The 23,145-nt window shown below is 40.1% G+C and overlaps 2 protein-coding genes across 4 annotated transcripts; one reads left to right on the forward strand and one right to left on the reverse strand.

Annotated features, from left to right (window-relative positions):
• Positions 1 to 87: 87 nt before the first annotated feature.
• Positions 88 to 1,957, reverse strand: LOC110385080 (uncharacterized). The gene is made up of 2 exons (XM_021347590.3): positions 1,399 to 1,957; positions 88 to 840 (listed from the first exon to the last, which is right to left on the reverse strand). Exons 1-2 carry the CDS (start codon positions 1,826 to 1,828, stop codon positions 395 to 397), a joined length of 876 nt encoding a protein of 291 aa, XP_021203265.1. The 5' UTR covers positions 1,829 to 1,957; the 3' UTR covers positions 88 to 394.
• LOC101743593 (protein apnoia) lies at positions 705 to 17,425 on the forward strand. 3 transcript variants are annotated; one of them, XM_062671561.1, is made up of 3 exons: positions 705 to 777; positions 14,236 to 14,408; positions 16,804 to 17,425. In XM_062671561.1, exons 1-3 carry the CDS (start codon positions 750 to 752, stop codon positions 16,966 to 16,968), a joined length of 366 nt encoding a protein of 121 aa, XP_062527545.1. In that variant the 5' UTR covers positions 705 to 749; the 3' UTR covers positions 16,969 to 17,425. The 3 variants fall into 3 exon arrangements, with proteins under 3 accessions (XP_062527545.1, XP_004925566.1, XP_062527544.1); XM_004925509.5 differs by lacking the exon at positions 705 to 777 and adding an exon at positions 10,988 to 11,158; XM_062671560.1 differs by lacking the exon at positions 705 to 777 and adding an exon at positions 13,260 to 13,348.
• The last annotated feature ends 5,720 nt before the right edge of the window (positions 17,426 to 23,145 follow it).

Consider the following 23,145-nt stretch of genomic DNA (forward strand, 5'->3'; position numbering starts at 1 on the left):
AATATAAATGTACATATCGTAAAGTGCTAAATAATAAATGAGATTATTATAAATTAGTGATCAGAAGGATGACGATAGATAAAACACTTTCACTTTTTGACTTTGTAATTAAAAACGGAAACAGACTTGCAAACTTAATAATAACCGAATTTCTATCATCGCATGCATAGGAAAGGAGAATTGGCAAAATTTTTGACAAAAAGTAACAAATAAAATTAGGCTTTCTTTAAAATTACATCAAAACTTATTTCAAAGTTTAAAACATCCTAAAGAAGCAACGCCTTTTGTATTGCCGTTAAATAAGACTAGCTTTAATAAATTACTTATATAGTTAATAAAAGGTAAGTTATTTGGCGATTTATTGGCATGTTTGTTCTCTTCCTCTGTATTAAGATTAAATTTTTACGAATCTATCGCCATAATAATCTTTAATCCAATCTGAATTTAGTTCATGAGCGAAGTGATGATTATCATTTTCAATAACATATTCTTCCTGATATTCTGACTTTTCTGGTATATCGTATTCAACATCGTCGTGCACGTGATGTTCTGGTTTTAGATTTACTTTGGCACGCTTCTCGTTCTTGTAGCCTTCGTTAACATATAAAACTTTGTGCTCATATCTGTCATTAAATGCATTGTTCCTGAGAAGTGTGAAAACAGCGCCAGTTAGCGCCATATTATTCAAAATGCCGACAGCAACGGTCATCATTTTTAATGCTGGCAAGACAAATGGCAGTACCGCCGACATGAGGAGACCCGGCAACAATAGAAAAGGTACTATTTTGTAGAATGTTTTTTGCATTTTTTTCATACCGCGGCCTGATTCTCCGTCGTTATCTGTAAAATAAAACAACAAAAATTTGTCAAAAGTGAAACCGAATTCATGCTTAATTTCGCTCCACTTTCATTCGATTTGTTTAAAAGTTGTGACACTGAGCACTTACACTATAAAATCTTTTACAAGCAATGTGTCTTCAAAATTACTCTAATCAGGTACTCATCGATGCGAATTAATACGGTTAATTATATCACATCAACACTTAAGCTGCTCAAAACTACGATAACTGTTTAAGTTTTCGAAAAGTTGGAAATAAAATAATCAGCACTTAAATTAAGCCGTAAAATTACAATTTATGGCAAATATTGACAGTCAAATACAGAAATAATATCATTGATATGTATTTTATAAGTGTTGTCTCAGTGTACGATGTTTCCTATTTCATTTTACATAATTATCAGAAACATAATTTGGTCAGCTATTAAATAACGGATACTAAATACCTAATTTAAAAAACAGCGGACACATCAAAATAATTGTTTTGTCAAATTTTCTGGTTTTTAAACATCTGATATTCTATACAAACGGCAGATTAGGTACGATACAATATAACTTACTTGAAATCACATCGATATTCAGCGTTCCGTTGCCTTTTGATCCCAACTCAAACTTGTAGCCGGGAACATTAAATAACATAGTACGATACTGCAGCAATTGCTTAGTATCGTCACAAAGTTGCGAATACAATTCATCATCGGACCAATTCTTATATGTCTTCCAAGAAAACCCTTGTATATCCTCGGTCAAATTGAACAATGCGTTATTATCTCCTGCAAAAGTCGTGAGAGCCTTTTCTGCCCGCCACAGACTGAATGCGTTTAAGCATTTCGCTACGCCTAGTTCGCGAGTACAATCTAAAACGCGTCGCACAGGTGTGTTTGTTGCATCGCCTACGATTGAATGTAGTACGCGTGACGTGATTGTCTGTTGGAATGCGCGCACACGGCACGACCACGCGAGTATGAGGATAGCGGCAAGCACACGCATCGCTGGTGGTGAACTGGCCCGTTTCGCTGCCCCTCACTTCGCGACTCGCAACATTTATGGTAGGGACATTGACATGACTACCAGCGAAAGCGTTTGCTATTTTGATCTATTCTGCTGTTTCTTGATAAACCTTTCTGGTAAAAAAAGTTTGTATTAAATTATTGACGTAACCATCAATGCATAAAAGTATTTTTATTTACATGAAAAGCTTATAATTAGGTATATAATAATATTAATAATATTATTAATGCACAGTCAATACAAAGAAATTCGCAATATTTTTTGTAAATAATTATATATTAAATTATAGTTATGTTTTTTTTATTGCCTTTGTAGGCAGACGAGGATACGGCCCACCTGATGGTAAGTGGTCACCGTCGCTCATGGACGTCAGCAATGCCGGGCGGGGTCAGAGCCAAGCCGCTGCCTACCAAAATATGTGTAATAAATAATAAGAACATTTTAGTATAATTTATCATTTAACTATATATTATTATGTAATAAGATTTTCATGTATTAAGTAGTAGGAAGTTTTATCACAATAATTATTAATACAAAATAATATATACGCATCAATATAATATGTACAGATATGGTTTTGTTCCTAATCTCTGAAACGAAGTAATATTAAAATAAACAAAAAAGAATCGTAAGAAGTGAGTGTTTGTATTTTGTAAAATCTGTAACAAAACGGTTGGCACCACTGTCCAGAGCTACTTAACTCTGACCGATATGTGTCTTTTAGTCTGTTCTGGGTATTTCTCATACACAGGACAAACCCCCCAGTCATCCAGTTCGCCCAGACATAGACTCAAAGATAGACATGAGGGTCCTTTTTTTTTTTTTTTTTTTTTTTTTTATGATTGAAAGTTTACTGGTGGCCCGAAGGCCTTTCCAGTTTCACCAGGACAGGTGGGCGAGCAAAGGCTCAGCCAAGAGGGGTGGGATTTGCTAACAACTGCCCGAGCGCCTCCGAAGGAGACCTAACAACTCAAGAGCAATTGTTTCGCGAATGAATCTACTACCGGATCGGAATCGCGACCCGCTGAGAAGATCCGGCGAGAAACTCAGCGGGCTGATGCATGGGTTAGATTGCACGTCGACCTCTTTGTCGAGTTCGACGAGTACGGTTACCGGGGTCCCTAAGCCTGCCCCTAGTATTAGAGCTGAAGGCATCTAATGCAAAGGTTATTGGATCTGATGGATCCGTAAGGACGTGTCTAGGGCGTCGACGGTGACTGGCTCCTGCATGATCAGGATTCGGGGAGTAGTCAGCGGCGGCAACGATAAGGCGATTATCATGACGCATAGCCTTATCGAAGTATCGTTCCGACGCTGACTTCATGTATTTCCGAATTGATTCGAGGCCCAGGTCGTCGTGTAGGTCAACGTTCCTCACGAACCACGGAGCCCCGACAGCTAACCTGCAAAAGCGGGATTGTAGGGATTGGAGGGTGTCTATGTGTGTGCGGGCCGCGTGAGCGAACACCACACTCGCGTAAGTCATGACGGGCCTTATGCAAGTTTTGTAAAGTGTCACCTTGTTCCGAAGGGACATTTTACTCCGCTTACAGATCATGGGGTAGAGTCTACCGAGAATAAACGCGGCACGGTCACGGACTGATTTTATATGCGGGCGGAATGTCATCGATGCATCCAGGGTAACGCCCAGGTACTTGACCTTCCTGGCCCAGGGTATGGGTTGTCTAAAGAGAGTAATCGGGGGTGTGAGATTCCTCCTCCTAATCCGGGAGGAAATCCGTGTGGAGCTTCCCCTCTGAAATAGCACCGCAGTACTTTTCGCTGGGTTGATGTCTATGCGCCATTTTCGGAACCACTGTCCTAGGGCTAGGGCTGCGCTCTGAAGCTTCTTCGCGATTAGGGACTTGTTTCTACTAGAATAGTAAACAGTCGTGTCGTCGGCGAATAAAGCTAAATGGGTCGGCGGCGACCGGGGAATATCGTTGACGAATAAGCTAAATAGGAGGGGTGAGAGGACAGAGCCTTGCGGGACTCCAGCTGTGAGAGGTCGTGGGGAGGAGCGGGTTCCCTCGACTCGATATCGAAAAGAGCGGTTCGACAAGAAGTCCCGTATGATGAGCACGAGACTATCCGGCACGCCCATGTTGAATAGTTTGAAAATCAAACCATTGTGCCAGACTTTGTCGAACGCTTTTGCGACGTCGAAGAAGAGAGCTCCCGTGTATAACGGTTTTGGTCGATTAAGCCCCACAAGAATGTGCTCCGTGAGGCGGTGCACCTGTTGAACGCATGAGTGATTTGTACGGAATCCGAATTGTTCATCGATAAGAATGCCCTTGGATGAGACGAAGTCTCTGAGGCGTTTGTAGAGCAGACGCTCATACAGTTTGCCTAGAGACATGAGGAGGCTAATCGGGCGGTAGCTCGTCGGATGATTTTTTGGTTTACCGGGTTTATGTATGCCGATAACGTCCGCTTCTTTCCACACCGCGGGAAAGATACAGTTCGCCATAGCGGCATTGAAAATAGATGCCAACATCACGATGAGTTGGACGGGTAGAAGTTTAATAACGCGGTTGGATATACCGTCGGAACCGGGAGCCTTGCGAGGACGTAGGTCTTTGATCAAGTCTTTAACTTCCATCGGGGTGACGGGTGGTAACGCATCAGAGGGTGGCAAGGAGGCTCTGCGTTCTACCTCACTGTCTACTAATTCTACATGAACAGGGTCCACGGATTGAGTGCTGGGCGTGCACTGGGTTTGCAATGTATCGGCCAGCAGCTCTGCTTTTTCGTCATCATCGAACGCCGCGAGTCGGCCTGAGGGGCCTACGAGGGGGGGCATAGTTACTACCGTATCCGATTTGAGAGTACGAGCTAAGCGGTAGTAAGACCTTTGGGAGGGCGCGAGTCCTTCTAAGAAATCAGACCATCTGGCATCTCGGACTTCGGCGATGCGAGACTTTACGTCGCGTTGTAGGGCACGCATTCGAATACGATTTTCCGCGGTAGGATACCTGTCGTAGGCGCGTATCGAGGCGTTCTTAGCTCTAAGGAGTTCCCTAATATCGTCGGACAATTTGAAGCGGTGAAGGAAGTCCTCCGCTACAACTTGTTTCGATGACCTATCTAATGTCGAGGTGATGTGTGACGTTAAGATGTCTATGGCTTCAGCGGTATCCTGAGGAGACGGGATAGAGTCCGGGTTAAACGGGAGCGATGGTGGATCAGATTCAGCCAGGCTGATGCCCAGCGTGTGCCAATCCACCACAGTCCTCGTGACGGGAACGGAATCGGGAGCGCGACCGAGCTTCATAACGACGGGACGGTGGTCTGAATCTAACTCTGAAACTACTTCGATCGAGTGTAAGCGCAGAGTTACGTTTTTTAATAACGCTATGTCGAGTATATCCGGGCGATGCGCGATATTTAGCGGGTAGTGAGTCGGTGTTAGCGGAGCGACGATATCGAAGGCGAGATCATCGACTAACGCGTCAAGCCGCCTGCCATTCGGGGTTGTGGTGTGTGAGTTCCACCTGATGTGTTTACAATTTAGGTCGCCCGCCAGAATGACAGAGCTCCCCATACCGAGCAGCGCCTCGATATCACTGCTTAGAACGATCTTATCCGGTGGAAGATAAACGGACGCGATAACGATCGGCGCGTGTCCCGTCAGTGAGATTCGGCACACTGATGCTTCGATATTAGCGAGCGCGGGAGGATCGAGCGGGACGCAATGCAGGGCTCTTCTATAGTAAATGACGGTACCACCACCACGGGCAGAGAGCCTGTCGTTCCTGACCATGTTATAGTTCGCGATTTTAGGGTCACGGCGCGCGGGCTTAAGTAGGGTCTCCTGCACTAAAAAGATATCAATTTGGTGGTCACGCAAAAAGTCAGAAACCTGATCACGTTGATTTGCGAGACCGTAAGCGTTAAAAAATCCTATCGTTACGGATAGGGGCTTTATTCTACTTATATACGCCATTGATTACCGGCGGAGTGAGGGGAGGACGTACGTATTTAATGACGCGTATACGTCGGCGTATTCCTGCACAACGGCGATAAAGTGTTGTGCAGTGGAGGCAGCGCGAATGGCGTCGCCCAAAGCGTTAACGCGCTCAAAGTTGATCGACTGAAAGAAGTCGATCGCTAAAGCGAGATTGTCGGACGCGGTCGGAGGGCAAGTCGCGGGAGAGGGACGAGTCGCGGGGGCGGGACGAATCGCGGAGGAGGGAGTTGTAGCCGTGTTCGTGTACGGCAGCGGTTTTGCCCAGGCCGAGACACTGGGCACCGCCGCCGGAACGAACGCTGGCTTAGCCTGCGACGCAGAGGGTGCCGAGGCTTTGATGTCTGGGCCGGAAGCTCGGAGGCGGTTTTGGCGGGCGACGCGGCGATTTATTTTAGGGGCTCGGGGGCAACCACGGTAATTCGCGGGGTGACCCTGTGTTCGACACAGGACGCAGCTAGGCGGTTCCGTCGCGGTTTTTTGGTCGCGAGCGCAGAGGGCCGTGGCGTGATCGCCCAAACACTTAACACATCGGGGGCGCGCGTGACAGTTACGGGAAGAGTGTCCGTACAATTGACAGTTATGGCACTGGCTAGGAGTGCCTTTTTTATGGGGGGCTTCGACAGCGATACCAGAGAGCCTACAGACGGTCTGTGTGTTAAAGATTTTCTTAGCCTCGGGGGTAGGCTGGAGAGCGACTAGAACCATATTATATGGCTCCCTACCGCGACCGGTGTGCATACGGTGCACAGAATTCACTGGTAGGCCTTGTTCTAACAGGTCGGCTTTTACGAGCTCTACATCTAACTCTTTAGGGATTCCGCGTATTACAACGCGGAGTTCGCGCTCCTCCTGGAGCGTATACGTATGGAAACTTATACGCTCCTTACGGAGGTAAGAAGAGAGGGCCCTATGGTCGTCGGGTGTTTGAACCTTAATTTGAATGCCGTTCGCGAGGTTACGGGCATTCGTGAAATTTATATTTTTGGCCTTAAGGGCCAGGCAAACTCGATCCCAAGCTGCCTTCTCCTGAAGGATAACCGGGGGAGGGGTCTGGGTTTTATTTTGTGCCACCGGACGCGGCGACGGAGTGGCACGGGCTGGGGGCGCAACGGGAGTCTGAGGGCGGGGGCGCGACGCGTTCACGGCTTTGCTAATTTTAGCGGCCGCGGGAGCTCGAGACTCCGCGGCACGCTTCTTACCCTTCTGTACCAGGGTGAATCCATCCGTCGATGAGGCGGGGGCGAGGTCGACCTCCATGTCCGAGTCAGAGTCGGAGCACGAGGAGGCGGGTGCAGGCGACCTACGAGCAAGTGTAGGTGTTTTAGAGGGCGCGACGGAGGCCGCGGATGATCGCTCAGCTGAAACGATGGTCACGGCGGACGACGCAGCAGCTTTTCTCGCCAGTATAGGCGACACGGGAGCGGCAGGCACGACAGAGGCTGCGGTGCTCAATGCAGAAGCTCTGCACGCAGGTACAGGCGACGCAGGAGCAGCGAGCGCGGCGGAGTCCTCGAGAGGGCTCGCAGTGTGATTGGCCTTGAAGGCCAAAAACTCCGAGGCGAGCTGTGGGTGGCGAAGTCGGAGGAATTCCGCGAATACAGCGTCCATGATCGCTGAGTACCCAGGTGGGGCGGCCCCGGGTCTTGAAAACACTCGCCTTGCGGCGAGGCCCCAACTTCTCGGACCTGAGCGGTTCTATTGAACACAGGTGGCAATGCGGCGCGATTACTACAGAACAAAGAAAAAGCACAACAAAACAGAAATTACGAAAAGAAACAAAACAAATAAATACTTGCAGGAAACCACTTTGTCGGCAGATGTACCACGAACACAGAAACAACAAAAGGAAACAAAACAAATAAAAACTTCCAGAAAGAGCACTTAGTCGGCAGATGTACCACAAACACAGGCCGCGCGAACAATGGCCGGGCTAACAAAAGCCGGGCGAACAAAGACCGGGCGATCGAGTGGACGATGAGCACGTCCGCACGTGACGGGTGCCTCTATCGGAATGATGCCTCTATCGGAATGACATGAGGGTCCTGCAAAGGTATGCCTTACTATACAGATCTTAGGCATCTTAAGTATTAGCCCGAGAGCCCGTGGGATCTACCTGTATGTATTTGACCAGACCTGAATTTTCGTACATTGAGACCCCTATACCTACCATGCATGAGATGGGGACTCACTAAGCTCAAAGTGGTCGACGCGCCGAGCGCTCAGGTAGGACAGGTACCTCAAAAGTTGTTGATAAAGCTCACTCTTACGCGGTGGTATTGAGCTTGCCTCAAATTTTTGATTTTTTTTTCTATAATTTTCATTGATGTCTGAATATTTATAGTTGCTAACGAATAGCTGGAACCTTCCATCATCTACATCACTAGATTTTTTGGCATTGTATAGCTGGCAAGTTAAATGTTGAATGATAAAAATGAGGAATTGAATTATTTTTTGATCAGCATTATACCGTATTATTTATAATTATTCCATAAAAAATTCACTTCTTAATTGTCTAACTAATGAAGTTTAGTATATATAATATAAAAAATATTAATTTCGGTAAATACATTGTTAAAGTAAATCGCAAGTAAATTATATTCCTCTAAAACAGTGAACGGAAAACATAATATACATCTGGCCGGGTAGTAGCTAAGATTTTATTATATGTTGATGTATGTACGCAATGTAGAGGTCTGCCGTGATCAATATAAGTTTTTAAGACTATAATAAACAACATATTATTAAATCAATGGCAGATCTAGTCAATTACTTTCAAAATTTTGCATTTTCAATGCAATTTAGCATTTTCAAAGTGGTCTGCCACAAAGTAAAATGCGCGATAATGGTCTGCCATTCTTATTTTCCGATAATAATAATCATATATTTTCAAAATTTCAAAACGGCAGACGTGGTCAAATGGATTTAAAATCCGTCAAAATCGGTACCTGTCCTACCTGAGCGCTCGGCGCGTCGACCACTTTGAGCTTAGTGAGTCCCCACCTCATGCATGGTAGGTATAGGGGTCTCAATGTACGAAAATTCAGGTCTGGTCAAATACATACAGGTAGATCCCACGGGCTCTCGGGCTATATTGGCTTAGTCTCTTCGGTGGTCTATAAAATGTACACGAAAACTGTGAGGTATTCGATACGTCGGATATAATTTGATGACAATAATAAACATGAGATTGAGCCGTAAAAGTAATATTTCTTAAATTATTTTCTTTTTTATTTGATTACTTCAAGAGTCTGGTACCTAGTTAATCTGACTGCTTAATGTAACCTCGGGCTCTAGTTCGTTTTCCTGTCGGAGTCGATTTCTTTATTAAAGAGGCTTGGAAATCGGTATCTGGATGTACGTATTTTTCTCGTATGTGTCCATTTAACATAAAACAAAAACCAAGTTCGGGACCATTGAATTTCGCAGCGTTATTGTATTTAATATTTCTTATCACCGGCGTTACATATAGCTACAGTTTTTGAGGTGATAAAGATTATCGGAAACTCCAACTTTTAAACATACTGATGGTCCTGACTCCACCGCCGACCTGCCTAAATCCTAAATCCAAGCGGTCCTAAATGTAAACGTTGTGCATATTACAAATAAGGTGCATTTCTATCGACACACAGCAAATATAAACACTTCACGTTGCGTACAAGGTTTCGCGTTATACAAGTTTACAAATACGTCTAATAAAATAGTGGAGCAGTTCATTGAGAATTCATGAAGTAACTTTGATCGTCCAGCGCAGCTAAGTCAATCTAAACATACAGCAAATCTAAACTCCACAAGGATTCGAATCACTTCTGCCCGAGGAGATAAATGTTACTTAAGGTTTTCAAGCATAGTAATTTAGGTGAAAAGCGCGTACTGGTTGAACATTCGAATTAAAAGTTTTAATAAATAATATGTAGTTTAAAAAAAATAACAAAATACGCTTTTATAGAAATCCAACTAAAAAATAGAAAATCAATTTGAAAATCAATAAATTTTAACTAAAAATAGTGCAGGAAAAAATGATTTTATTGTAAAAAAAGCGTAGGGTGGTATCAGTAGTTATACATTTTGTATTTTGTTAGTTTTTTTAAACTATTATTTATTTTTCATTTTTTAGTTGAACTTAAATTTTTTCAATTTTTTTTTTAAATATTGTTGTCATCGGTCCTTAATAAGTATACCAAATTTCGAGTTAATCCGATGTTTTCAAGGGGGTCAAAATTATGTTCAAAGATTCCGTTACAAACATACATACGTCTGAAGAAGCTAATAAAAGCGTATTAAAAAAAAACGCGAGAATTTCTCTCGGCTGCTTCATATTCTAGGTGCACAGAAACTGATGTCGTTTCGATTGTTTTTCGGCATTCCTCATTGACAGGAAATGACCTATATTGTCAAATGCAATTAGCATACGAACATGCCGCGGCGGTCACGCGTCCGATTGATTGACGCCTCAGCGACTACACAATCCGATCGAATTTCTCCGAGACGTGAACTGACTACCGAAGCATTTAATTAAACGATACACACGCGCATATTGCAGTTTCGCTAATTACTATAACATGACAAACAACAGTTTAGTAGAATGAAAAATGAAAACTGCGAATTAAATCGATCCGAATTGCACGGTTTTACCATTATGTATGCTACAAAATAAAAGGAAAGTAGTATTCTATATACTTTAAAAGTATACTTTAGGTGAATCAATTAGACTAACTATGCGTTGTTAGTGCCTTCGCGTTTTTGATATAGGTACTGTTTTATATTAATAATTATTGTATATTTAAGTCTTTTTGGGAATAAAGTATAATTTTAACTTTCGTAATTAACATTTGTGAAAATCAACTTAACATGTTATCAGCCGTAGAAAATAATCACGAGCATTCGACTGGATTATAAACACAAAAATGGCCTGTTTAATAATCACTTTCTCCAGCTAATTTGTCGCGATAAGGATCTTGGGACACTGTCCACAGGGGAAGCGATGTACCACGTTAATGATTCTATGTCGGTCCTTACCCGGCGTCGAATAACGAGGTCGGCCATTTTTACCGCACGGTCACGTTGTCCTGCGCTTTCTTTTCGTCATGACTTTTTGGTCTCGCCGACCATTGTCTTCCGGATGACAGTTTATATCCTGGGCGTCGGGCCAGGAGTCCATCAGTCATTAAGAAGCGACCGACAACAATTCATCGATCGAAAAAATCGATTTGTTTTTTTAAACAAAATGTGCAATAAATTCACGGTATTATCTTTGGCATATTTGGCCGTTTTCGTGGCAGTTGTTAATTGTGATGATGGTGCTTCACCTGTGGGACTAGTAGATATTCTAAGCAAAGGTAACAAAGTTGTCATAAAATTCTCTACGAAACAATCTCACGTAGGTATATCGATCTTTTTAATTGCAAACTAGTTTAATTATTTACAAGGTTTTCCTTGTAAGAAAATGTTAATGTTTTACTACTGAAATAAACTAATTACTAAATTTAGGAGAACACAAAAATAGTGCGCTTAACAAAAATATGAAGCTTTGTTTATGACTATAATCTATTTCAATTTCGATTTAGCTTAGTATTCGTTAATTGAAAAATGCAACTGTCGAAAAGACCAATTATTAAAAGAATCGTTAACTAACTTTGATAATTTATTCTAGCCTCTTTGACATAAACCTAATAAAACTGTCTTAAGAATTCATCGCAACATTTCCCCACTCACCCTGTAATGTTTATTAAGATCTTTCAAATTAGCTTGGACAGGATTTCTTTTCTTGTTAGCTCTGTCAAGCTTATTCCAGACATTTATAGAGTTTATAAACAAGTGCGCTGGCCACCCCATAGCATTTGTTTCAAGTTGTCAGTGACGACCGCAAACTTTGATAACCATAGATAGATAATACACATAAACTAATAACTACGGCGGCAGTGTGCGTGGCTTGCATTTTCTTGCAGTGGCATATAGCACTCCAAAAAAATTTCAGTTACAGCCTACAGATCGCTCTGCTGTTTGTTGCTTCCCCACCAATTCTATATATCACGCAGCTTTCTGAAAATGCCTCAAAACAAATACCTCCCCACACTATAGCTGAGCACCTGTGCCCCTTTTTAAGTATTTCCGTGTATTGCTTGGGCATTTGCACACTTTTAACTTTCAGCCGTCTGGCTTCAGTGAAATCAACACTAATCTATGAATAAAAATTTACTCCAATCTTCCTCATTCCAATCATCTTAAATGCGAGAAAAAACTAAGTCGAGTTACTGACACAAGAGGGCAAGAATAGTATTCCTTTACTTTTTTTTTTATTGCTTGAGTGGACGAGCTCACAGCCCACCTGATGTTAAGTGGTTACTGGAGCTCATAGACATCTACAACGTTTTTTTATTTTTTATTTTTTTTTTATTATTGAAGGATTACTGGTGGCCCGGAGGCCTTTCCAGTTTCACCAGGACAGGTGGGTGAGCAAAGGCTCAGCCAGGAGGGGTGGGATTTGCTAACCACTGCCCGAGCGCCTCCGAAGGAGACCTAACAACTCAAGAGTAGCTGCTTCGCGAATGAATCTACTACCGGATCGGAATCGCGACCCGCTGAGAAGATCCGGCGAGAAACTCAGCGAGCTGATTCATGGGTTAGGTTGCACGGCGAACTCTTTGTCGAGTTCGACGAGTACGGTTACCGAGGTCCCTAAGCCTGCTCCTAGAGCTGAAGGCGTCTAGTGTAAAGGTTATTGGATCTGATGGATCCGTAAGGACGTGTCTAGGGCGTCGACGGTGACTGGCTCCTGCATGATCAGGATTCGGGGAGTAGTCAGCGGCGGCTACGATAAGGCGATTATCATGACGCATAGCCTTATCGAAGTACCGTTCCGACGCTGACTTCATGTATTTCTGTATAGATTCGAGGCCCCGGTCGTCGTGTAGGTCAACGTTCCTCACGAACCACGGAGCTCCGACGGCTAACCTGCAAAAGCGGGATTGTAGAGATTGAAGGGTGTCTATGTGTGTGCGGGCCGCGTGAGCGAACACCACACTCGCGTAAGTCATGACGGGCCTTATGCAAGTTTTGTAAAGTGTCACCTTGTTCCGAAGGGACATTTTACTCCGCTTACAGATCATGGGGTAGAGTCTACCGAGAATAAACGCGGCACGGTCACGGACTGATTTTATATGCGGGCGGAATGTCATCGATGCATCCAGGGTAACGCCCAGGTACTTGACCTTCCTGGCCCAGGGTATGGATTGACTAAAGAGAGTAATCGGGGGTGACATCTACAACGTAAATGCGCCACCCACCTTGAGATATAAGTTCTAAGGTCTCAAGTATAGTTACAACGGCTGCCCCGCCCTTCAAACCGAAACGCATTACTGCTTCACGACAGAAATAGGCAGGGTGGTGGTGGTACCTACCCGTGCGGACTCACAAGAGGTCCTACCACCAGTAAAAAAGTTTACTGTTGAAGTGATTCGTGAAGATATGTCGAATACGTATTCCATTAGAGAAAATGGTACGTACCTGTTTGCGGGATTTGAACATCGGTATGATCGCTCGATACTTTTACCATAAGGCTATGGGATTTCGAAAATGGCGTATCAAATAAATCTCATATTGATGGTAACACTCACGGTGTTTATTGTAAATAACGATAGAATTAACAGTTTCGACTGTAAGAAAACTGTTTTCAAATTCCAAATAGCTAACTAGAACAGTAAAGTGAAAACAATATGAATTTAACTAAGAAAATTCCTATTATTTTAGCAATTTCAAACTTAAAGACTCCACAATTTAAGGCACAAATAGCTGGGAGAGAGCTTGTGTTTATCACACCCTATATAGTTATGTGTCTCAGCTGATTTTAATTACGTTTAGAGCAAAAGGCATCAAAAATACACAAATCAATAGATCGCCATGCTTTAACTCGCTTCTTGATAACAGCGTGGTTTTTAATTACCTAATAATTGTTGAATTGTTTAATTGTTAAAATCAGCGTTACATCACTGTGTATCACAATCTTCACCAAAATTTAAAATTCGCACACGGATCAAGGACTGATAACAACAGAATAAATTTTATTACTTTGGCCTAATTTCCGGATCAGAATAAAAAGGAACGTATAAATCGTTATTTTCTTATTAAATATTGTGTTTCGTTTTTAATTGAATAAACCATGTGCGAACGATTACCACGAACAAACAAACACACAAATATTGATTTCAGTTTCATAAGAAGTTTAATGTGTATAGTATATTAATTTCTTAAAGTTCTTAATCCGATATATCCAATACTTTAGTGTTTCTGGTGTCTATAAACTAATCTCTCTCTCAATCATGTCAACGATTGGTGGAACTGCCTTTTAACATGCGTACATGATTCGTGAAAATTAAAGAAAAAAAGAAAATAATTATATGTTTTTTTTTTATTACAGATGTAGACGTCGGTCGTACTTTCGGTCACAATGCCCTCAAGCGGTTGTCCTTCATATTCCTCCCAGTCATGTTCACACTGGGAGTGATCTCAACACTCTTGATGGCGCTAGCCGTAATATCTGTTAAGAACCTCGCCATTGGAGTTGTACTGCTCATTGTGTCTGTAAGCCAGGTAAGTGTTCCGGCTGTATGGTGTCAGTCTAGAATAACACAACCCCAAGTATTCTCGTGGAGATCATAACGGGCGATTAAGGTAGAATGGATAGCAGCGTTTTCTAAATATAATACCGGCATATTGTGATCACCAATATATATACCGGAATATGCTCGTGGTGGGATGTATTGTAAACTTGTACGGGCTACCTCTATCCTGCGTTAATTATTCATTCAAGTCTGAGCGGTGGGACAGCCATATACAAATGAAACTTCATTCATCCTCTTATCTTAATGTGGGTGGTGTTATTCACGTTGTGATGTCTATAGACTCCGCCAATAGTCTAGCAGCCGATCCATCACATGATAATATTTCCCCTTGGTTTCCCCTCCTGATATTACTATCAATCTTTCTTATATCGCGAGTCCGTACACCTCCCGGACAACTTTCTGCCTATTGTAACAACGAAGCATTACTCTTTAGGTTCGGTAAAGGGCAATATAGCCATAATTACAATGAAAGTGCTAGTTATTGGTTAAGCTATTTATGTTCTACCGTCAATGTGCTTCGATAACCGATTTATTGCCAGATGTGAGCATCGATGGTAAAAACAAATAGATTTCTTTATCGCATAAATATTTAAATATGATTTTAGTGAATGAAATTTAATGGCGACTAACTAAACAGTTCGCAAAATCTTCCATTTAATATGATAGAAAATACTTACGAGAAATAAGCCTGACAAGCAATTTAATATACATATCACTCGTGGAAAATGTTATTACAGTTTACTCAATTGTACAGTTAGAATGTTGACTGTAATAATACCATTTATACGTATGTATGGTCTTGAGCTTTTTTTTTAGAAAACTTTCTCACGATATTCTCCCATGTGTAGCTAGCTGTGTGTAGAAAATGAAATCAAATTAATAACCGCTCATAAAAACAGTTATTATCGATAGTTTATTACATGTCATGGCGCCGCAATTCCAAGGAGTATCCCTGCAACCTTCCGAGAGTATCGGGATACTTGGGGTCGACGTTTCGAGCGATGTCCAGTTTCGGAGTCATTTGGAAGGCAAAGCCAAGTTGGCGTCCAAAATGCTGGGAGTCCTTAACAGAGCGAAGCGGTACTTCACGCCTGGACAAAGACTTTTGCTTTATAAAGCACAAGTCCGGCCTCGCATGGAGTACTGCTCCCATCTCTGGGCCGGGGCTCCCAAATACCAGCTTCTTCCATTTGACTCCATACAGAGGAGGGCCGTTCGGATTGTCGATAATCCCATTCTCTCGGATCGTTTGGAGCCTCTGGGTCTGCGGAGGGACTTCGGTTCCCTCTGTATTTTATACCGTATGTTCCATGGGGAGTGCTCTGAGGAATTGTTCGAGATGATACCAACATCTCGTTTTTACCATCGCACCGCCCGCCACCGGAGTAGAGTTCATCCATACTACCTGGAGCCACTGCGGTCATCCACAGTGCGTTTCCAGAGATCTTTTTTGCCACGTACCATCCGGCTATGGAATGAGCTCCCCTCCTCGGTGTTTCCCGAGCGCTATGACATGTCCTTCTTCAAACGAGGCTTGTGGAGAGTATTAAGCGGTAGGCAGCGGCTTGGCTCTGCCCCTGGCATTGCTGAAGTCCATGGGCGACGGTAACCACTCACCATCAGGTGGGCCGTATGCCCGTCTGCCTACAAAGGCAATAAAAAAAAAAAAATGTAGATACCTCGGTGTAATGGGAATTTTACTATCAAAGTTAGCTATTGTTGCGCAATTCAACTTTTATTTTTATTTATCAATACAAACATTTTCTATTGCAAAACGTTATTGTCAAGCGACGGCCCATTGAAATGTCGTTTGTTATGTAAAAATTATTTTGACTATTGTTAGACCTCATGGAATATAAAGTAGCATGACTTTCCTCAATTGAACTCCGAACATTTTTCACAGTCGCGCTAAAGATTACAGATCAAAAACAGAATGTCTGAAAAAATATTGTAGGTAAAAATATGTAAGTAAAAATGTTGTAGGTGAAAGGATTATTGATTATAGGAAGGATAATTTTAACCCAAAACTAGTTAGTGAATGAAGAAGTAACCTTTCTGGCTTCGCTATGTTTGATATGACGTAATGATAAAACAATTTTTTTTAAACATTATTTGAAAGTGATAGCCATCTGATAGAAATTGTGATTATTCACTTAATGGTAAGAACCAATTTCAGCGTTAAAGGAAGAATATCCTTTTACGGGTGACAAGACCTTGAGTGAGGATGATTGATTCGTGTTTTTTTATATTTTCATTCGTAAGTGTCTCAGTGGGTTTGAAGGTTCAACAAAACACGATTCAACGACTTGTGAACGGGTACCTGTATTATAATACGTTTTCACTACTCCATTACTTTTTTACAGGCGGTTACCAGATTATTTGCGGCCACAACAGCACCGTCACCTCTCGTGCTGCACCCTCGTGCTGAGTTCCTCCCTGCTCCAGCCGTACCTGCCCCATGGCCCGCCAGCGGTCCTCTTCTATCGCCCTGGGCCAGATCCGACAACGAAGCTACTATTCCCGAATAAAATATTTGACTTCGAAAATGCAATAAGTTTCAGATCACGTAATTCATTAGATATGGTTTTGATTCATAGCGCGTGTATGCCTATTTTATAAGTTTTATGAGTTCTGTCTAGGAATTTAGGTCACGAATGTTGGGTATGTAGTTTAATAAGCTATTAGCATTTGTTGTCTTTAATTGAAAATTTTTGAGATTTATATAGATTTTAACATGCCTTTGTATTTTAGTGCTGGTTAAAATTCTACCTCATTATTAGATTGATCAGACACCAAACTTTGTAACACTAATGATTGAATATTGTAGTGTAGTGAAAATTATCGTTTGTGGTAAAAGTTATTTATTTTTAATTTTATTAGGATTTATGGAAGCGACTTCGTCTGCCTGTCGCGAACTGTTCGATTCGTGAAAGCTAGACGACGTATATTTAAATGTTATGTAATAAAATGCATTTATGAAACAAATTTTATTTTCTCTCTCATAATACTAGCACTAACCAACTAGTCTCATATAATTAAATTAGTAAATGTCCCTAGCCAAATACAACAGGTATTTCTGTAATGTTTATTTATTCTGTCTGAAAGAAAATTAAAATTATGAAAGCTGTATCGTGTTGTTTAGCCTTTGGGCTATCGAAGGGAATACTAAGGGTAGGGAACAATGCACTAGCTTACTTAAGGCCGACGGCAGTTTTCATTCGCTAAATTAAGCATAAATATCGATGACCCCGATTTTCAATTGGGAATCGAAAATGAAGACAGGTTAAAAGAATAATCAATGGATATATTTATTTTCGTCAACCTCCGTAATATGTTGTACACAAACAGATTTAGTTTCATATAATATAATATGTAAAATTATGTAAAAGTAGAAACTTTTTGTGGCTTAGTACTTAGGAATGCTTCGTATTACCTTAACCTTATCATTAAACAGTGTTGTGGACCTACCAAATTTGAAACCATGAAAGTGATACTAAGATTTTCAAATGTATAATATACATTTTCGTTTTGGGTAAGTTTTGGCGGTAAATAAAAAAAATATAGAACCGGTTTCAATAAACGAAACGTAACATTGTACATGAAAAAAATCGTAGAAAATACGTTCACAGGACATTAAATTCTTATAAATTCCACATTGGACACGATAAGCCGCGCAATTATTAACGCGCTTTCACATTCGCATACCGGTCAGTTTTTGCGTGTTTAATATATGAGTCGACTATTATCAAAGCCGGCAATCTGACTTTTGAACAATGATTGGTAAATCAGAAAAACGAATTATTGACTTTGTATTCCATTGGCAGTCACAAAACTCTTCGGAACGACATCTTAGATAAATAACAGGTTAACTATTAACCTTTATTTAATGCAGGTTTTGAACCGTATTCTTTGAAGGAGACGATTATATTCAAATCAATCTGTATTGACATATCAATAATTTTTTTTGGTCCAAATGCACAGATTGCCACCTTTGATAATAGACGACTCATATACGAGATTATTTAATTTCAGTGGCTTTTGAAGGGTTCCGTTTGTTCGAATTTCAGTGGCTTTTCATTCGTAAGTGTCTCAGTGGGTTTGAAGGTTCAACAAAACACGATTCAACGACTTGTGAACGGGTACCTGTATTATAATACGTTTTCACTACTCCATTACTTTTTTACAGGCGGTTACCAGATTATTTGCGGCCACAACAGCACCGTCACCTCTCGTGCTGCACCCTCGTGCTGAGTTCCTCCCTGCTCCAGCCGTACCTGCCCCATGGCCCGCCAGCGGTCCTCTTCTATCGCCCTGGGCCAGATCCGACAACGAAGCTACTATTCCCGAATAAAATATTTGACTTCGAAAATGCAATAAGTTTCAGATCACGTAATTCATTAGATATGGTTTTGATTCATAGCGCGTGTATGCCTATTTTATAAGTTTTATGAGTTCTGTCTAGGAATTTAGGTCACGAATGTTGGGTATGTAGTTTAATAAGCTATTAGCATTTGTTGTCTTTAATTGAAAATTTTTGAGATTTATATAGATTTTAACATGCCTTTGTATTTTAGTGCTGGTTAAAATTCTACCTCATTATTAGATTGATCAGACACCAAACTTTGTAACACTAATGATTGAATATTGTAGTGTAGTGAAAATTATCGTTTGTGGTAAAAGTTATTTATTTTTAATTTTATTAGGATTTATGGAAGCGACTTCGTCTGCCTGTCGCGAACTGTTCGATTCGTGAAAGCTAGACGACGTATATTTAAATGTTATGTAATAAAATGCATTTATGAAACAAATTTTATTTTCTCTCTCATAATACTAGCACTAACCAACTAGTCTCATATAATTAAATTAGTAAATGTCCCTAGCCAAATACAACAGGTATTTCTGTAATGTTTATTTATTCTGTCTGAAAGAAAATTAAAATTATGAAAGCTGTATCGTGTTGTTTAGCCTTTGGGCTATCGAAGGGAATACTAAGGGTAGGGAACAATGCACTAGCTTACTTAAGGCCGACGGCAGTTTTCATTCGCTAAATTAAGCATAAATATCGATGACCCCGATTTTCAATTGGGAATCGAAAATGAAGACAGGTTAAAAGAATAATCAATGGATATATTTATTTTCGTCAACCTCCGTAATATGTTGTACACAAACAGATTTAGTTTCATATAATATAATATGTAAAATTATGTAAAAGTAGAAACTTTTTGTGGCTTAGTACTTAGGAATGCTTCGTATTACCTTAACCTTATCATTAAACAGTGTTGTGGACCTACCAAATTTGAAACCATGAAAGTGATACTAAGATTTTCAAATGTATAATATACATTTTCGTTTTGGGTAAGTTTTGGCGGTAAATAAAAAAAATATAGAACCGGTTTCAATAAACGAAACGTAACATTGTACATGAAAAAAATCGTAGAAAATACGTTCACAGGACATTAAATTCTTATAAATTCCACATTGGACACGATAAGCCGCGCAATTATTAACGCGCTTTCACATTCGCATACCGGTCAGTTTTTGCGTGTTTAATATATGAGTCGACTATTATCAAAGCCGGCAATCTGACTTTTGAACAATGATTGGTAAATCAGAAAAACGAATTATTGACTTTGTATTCCATTGGCAGTCACAAAACTCTTCGGAACGACATCTTAGATAAATAACAGGTTAACTATTAACCTTTATTTAATGCAGGTTTTGAACCGTATTCTTTGAAGGAGACGATTATATTCAAATCAATCTGTATTGACATATCAATAATTTTTTTTGGTCCAAATGCACAGATTGCCACCTTTGATAATAGACGACTCATATACGAGATTATTTAATTTCAGTGGCTTTTGAAGGGTTCCGTAGTCATATGATTAAAACGGAATTCTTATAATTTCATCCTCGGTTGGTTCGTGTATCAGATCAATTTTATTATGAGACTAATGCCGCTACATATAATGATGTTTAGAAAGTATTATTTGAAACGCTATACACTAGTTTCTCAAAGTTATTAGGGATGGCACTTCATGCATTGTTTAGAGATGCGAAAAAATAATCAGATGCATACAAGCGTGTGGGATGTGATCCTTTGAAAGCTTTCCCCAGGCACCACATACGTTTTTTTATTAGGTAGGTAGGAGTTCCGCCCTTTGAAACTCATATCTTTAGATTTAAGAAAAAAATCAACCAAGTTTGTTACAATATTGTGTGGGTTTTGTTATAAAAAATAGGGAACGGGATACGTCATCATCATCGCATCGTCATCCATATTGCGTGAAAAAAGACCAAAGTTAGACGTTTCCCAAAAGTGACTTATGTATATACTAGAGGGAGTTATTATACGTAGTTACGTAAATAATACGTGACGACACACACAAAAAAGAGATCATCGTTCAAAATTTTTGGTTTAATGTACTTCATATTTATATTAAATGTTTAAAAAATTTGACAATGATCATGAACAATCAAAACTCTAAGGAAACGATGAATCATCAAATTCCAAATGGACTGAAAGTAATAAAATTGTTACGGCGCTACAAACTCTGAAGAATTTAATTAATTTAGCTGAAATTGTTCGACACGTTGGTGTATGGAATGAGCAAAAAGTGTTGATTAACGCGAACAAGATACTGTGCTTAAAACACAATTCAAATGTTAACTTTCTTTGTTGTGTGTATTATAAATTTAATGTAATTAGAGACCATAACCATTTTAACGATTTATGTGTAAAATACAACACATAAAAAGTGATACGTTCACTATTCCACTCGTTTTAATTAATAACTGGTGGAAACCGATCACGCTCCGTTGAAACTAATGTTAATTGTACGAAAAATACTGACTTCGTGAGACTAATCGCTATCATAAACTACGTGAATGGTACTATGACAGAAACCTTTCCTGAAATACCAACCAAAACTGTACCAAATTTCATGAAAATGAAGAGAATGCTTTGTGACGCACGGAGAAGATATATACAAATGTATATAATTTACATATAAACTTAAAGCCCATAATTGACCGTCTCCAAATAAAAAAAATACAATTCATAAATATAGGTACATACGTCTACTTTTTTCTAACCCGAAATAGGTATATGAAATTTCGCGTTTCTTAAATTGACATTATAGTTTTCGGTAGGTATAGCAAGCAGCAACTGCCAAAAATTTAATGTTTGTAGCTTGTTTTGATCAATCAGTCAAAATAAGTAATAATATTGCCCTTTACCTTTGCCAGTTGGCTCGTACTTATGTATGTACTTAGAAGAGAGGTCGGTTATGTGCACCGGTCATAGTGTGGTTGTACATCCCGTCATGTCATGATTTCCCTTTATGTCGGTACTAAGCCGTTTACTTTAGAATCGCTGGTGTTCAAAGGCGACCTTTTTTTATTGCCCTTGTATGCAGATGAGCATACGGCCCACCTGATGGTGAGTGGTTACCGTCGTCCATGAATTTCAGCAATGCCAGGGGCAGAGCGAAGCCGCTGCCTACCTACCTGCCTGACCTTCTCTTTTTAAAGTTTATTTTCTCTTTTTGTAGTTTATTTTCGACTGTAGATCGGTTTATAAGCTCAGAGACAACATCTGATTAAGCGGTTCCCAGAGGCTATCGATTCATGTCGCACGTGAATTCCACCATTCATCTTGGAATATGGAGTTATAGTCAGGATTATACTGTACAGCCAGTGACATACCCCTCAAAGGCTACGTACATGTTGTTCGAATCTAACACAAGCAATGCTTAGTGCCCATTGCAACTGTATTGTTGGTAAGATGTTGTGATTCGAGGATAGCGAAACTAACTAGCCAGTTGCAGTTTCTAACCAGTTATTAACGGGTTTAACAGGTATTAGAAAATCGTAAGCTTCCAATCGAATATTTATAACGACTAAATTTGAATAAATTACCGATTATTATTGTAATAACATAACCTTATGTTGTTACGAAATATTCATAATAACGCAAAACCGAATATTTCAAATTAACTTTCACTATCACTGTTTTTGTATTACATTTAATAAAATAAAAAATGATAAATGCAGAATCATTAGGTACATAAGTTTAAGTGACATTACGGGTGGTGTAGGTTCTATCAGTATGTTTCTTTGTTGCAATGTTGTAAGGCTAATTAGAAAGTGACAGGAGGATATTATGTACTTATTCTTTTCAATGAGATGATTTGGAGGTTCTAGAGATTTAGAGATTTAGAGGTTTTCAAAGCTTTTTGGCTTGCCCTTGCCGTATGGATGCAGTAAAGCCCTAACACAAAGAAAAAAAGGTGAAATTCAACTCTAAAATTTCTTGTGAAAAATGGAAAATGTAAATATAATAGAATAAAATATAAAGTGAATAGTAAATTTAAAAAAGTTGAACTCTGTTCGTAACTGTAACATTCTATTTATTAAGATCATACCAATCGTAATTCGGTACCGTCAAGGTTTCTTTTTTTTTTTCGGTAAAAATAACAATATTATTTAATCGTCAGTCTCCACATGTTAAACAAGGTAATACGTAATACTAGGGTATCACGAGTAGATATTTTTACAAAACAAAACTAGAGAAAAAGTAAACTCTCTAATCGATGATTAATTTAATTGACCATCGTTAATAATATTATAAGTATTGCGAAATGGATTATATAAAAATATTTTGTGGCATTGGTTGTAATGAAAACAAGTCTTTATCCCTGCCA

This window comes from Bombyx mori, chromosome 12 (assembly GCF_030269925.1).
Source record: "Bombyx mori chromosome 12, ASM3026992v2".
NCBI lineage: Eukaryota > Metazoa > Arthropoda > Insecta > Lepidoptera > Bombycidae > Bombyx > Bombyx mori.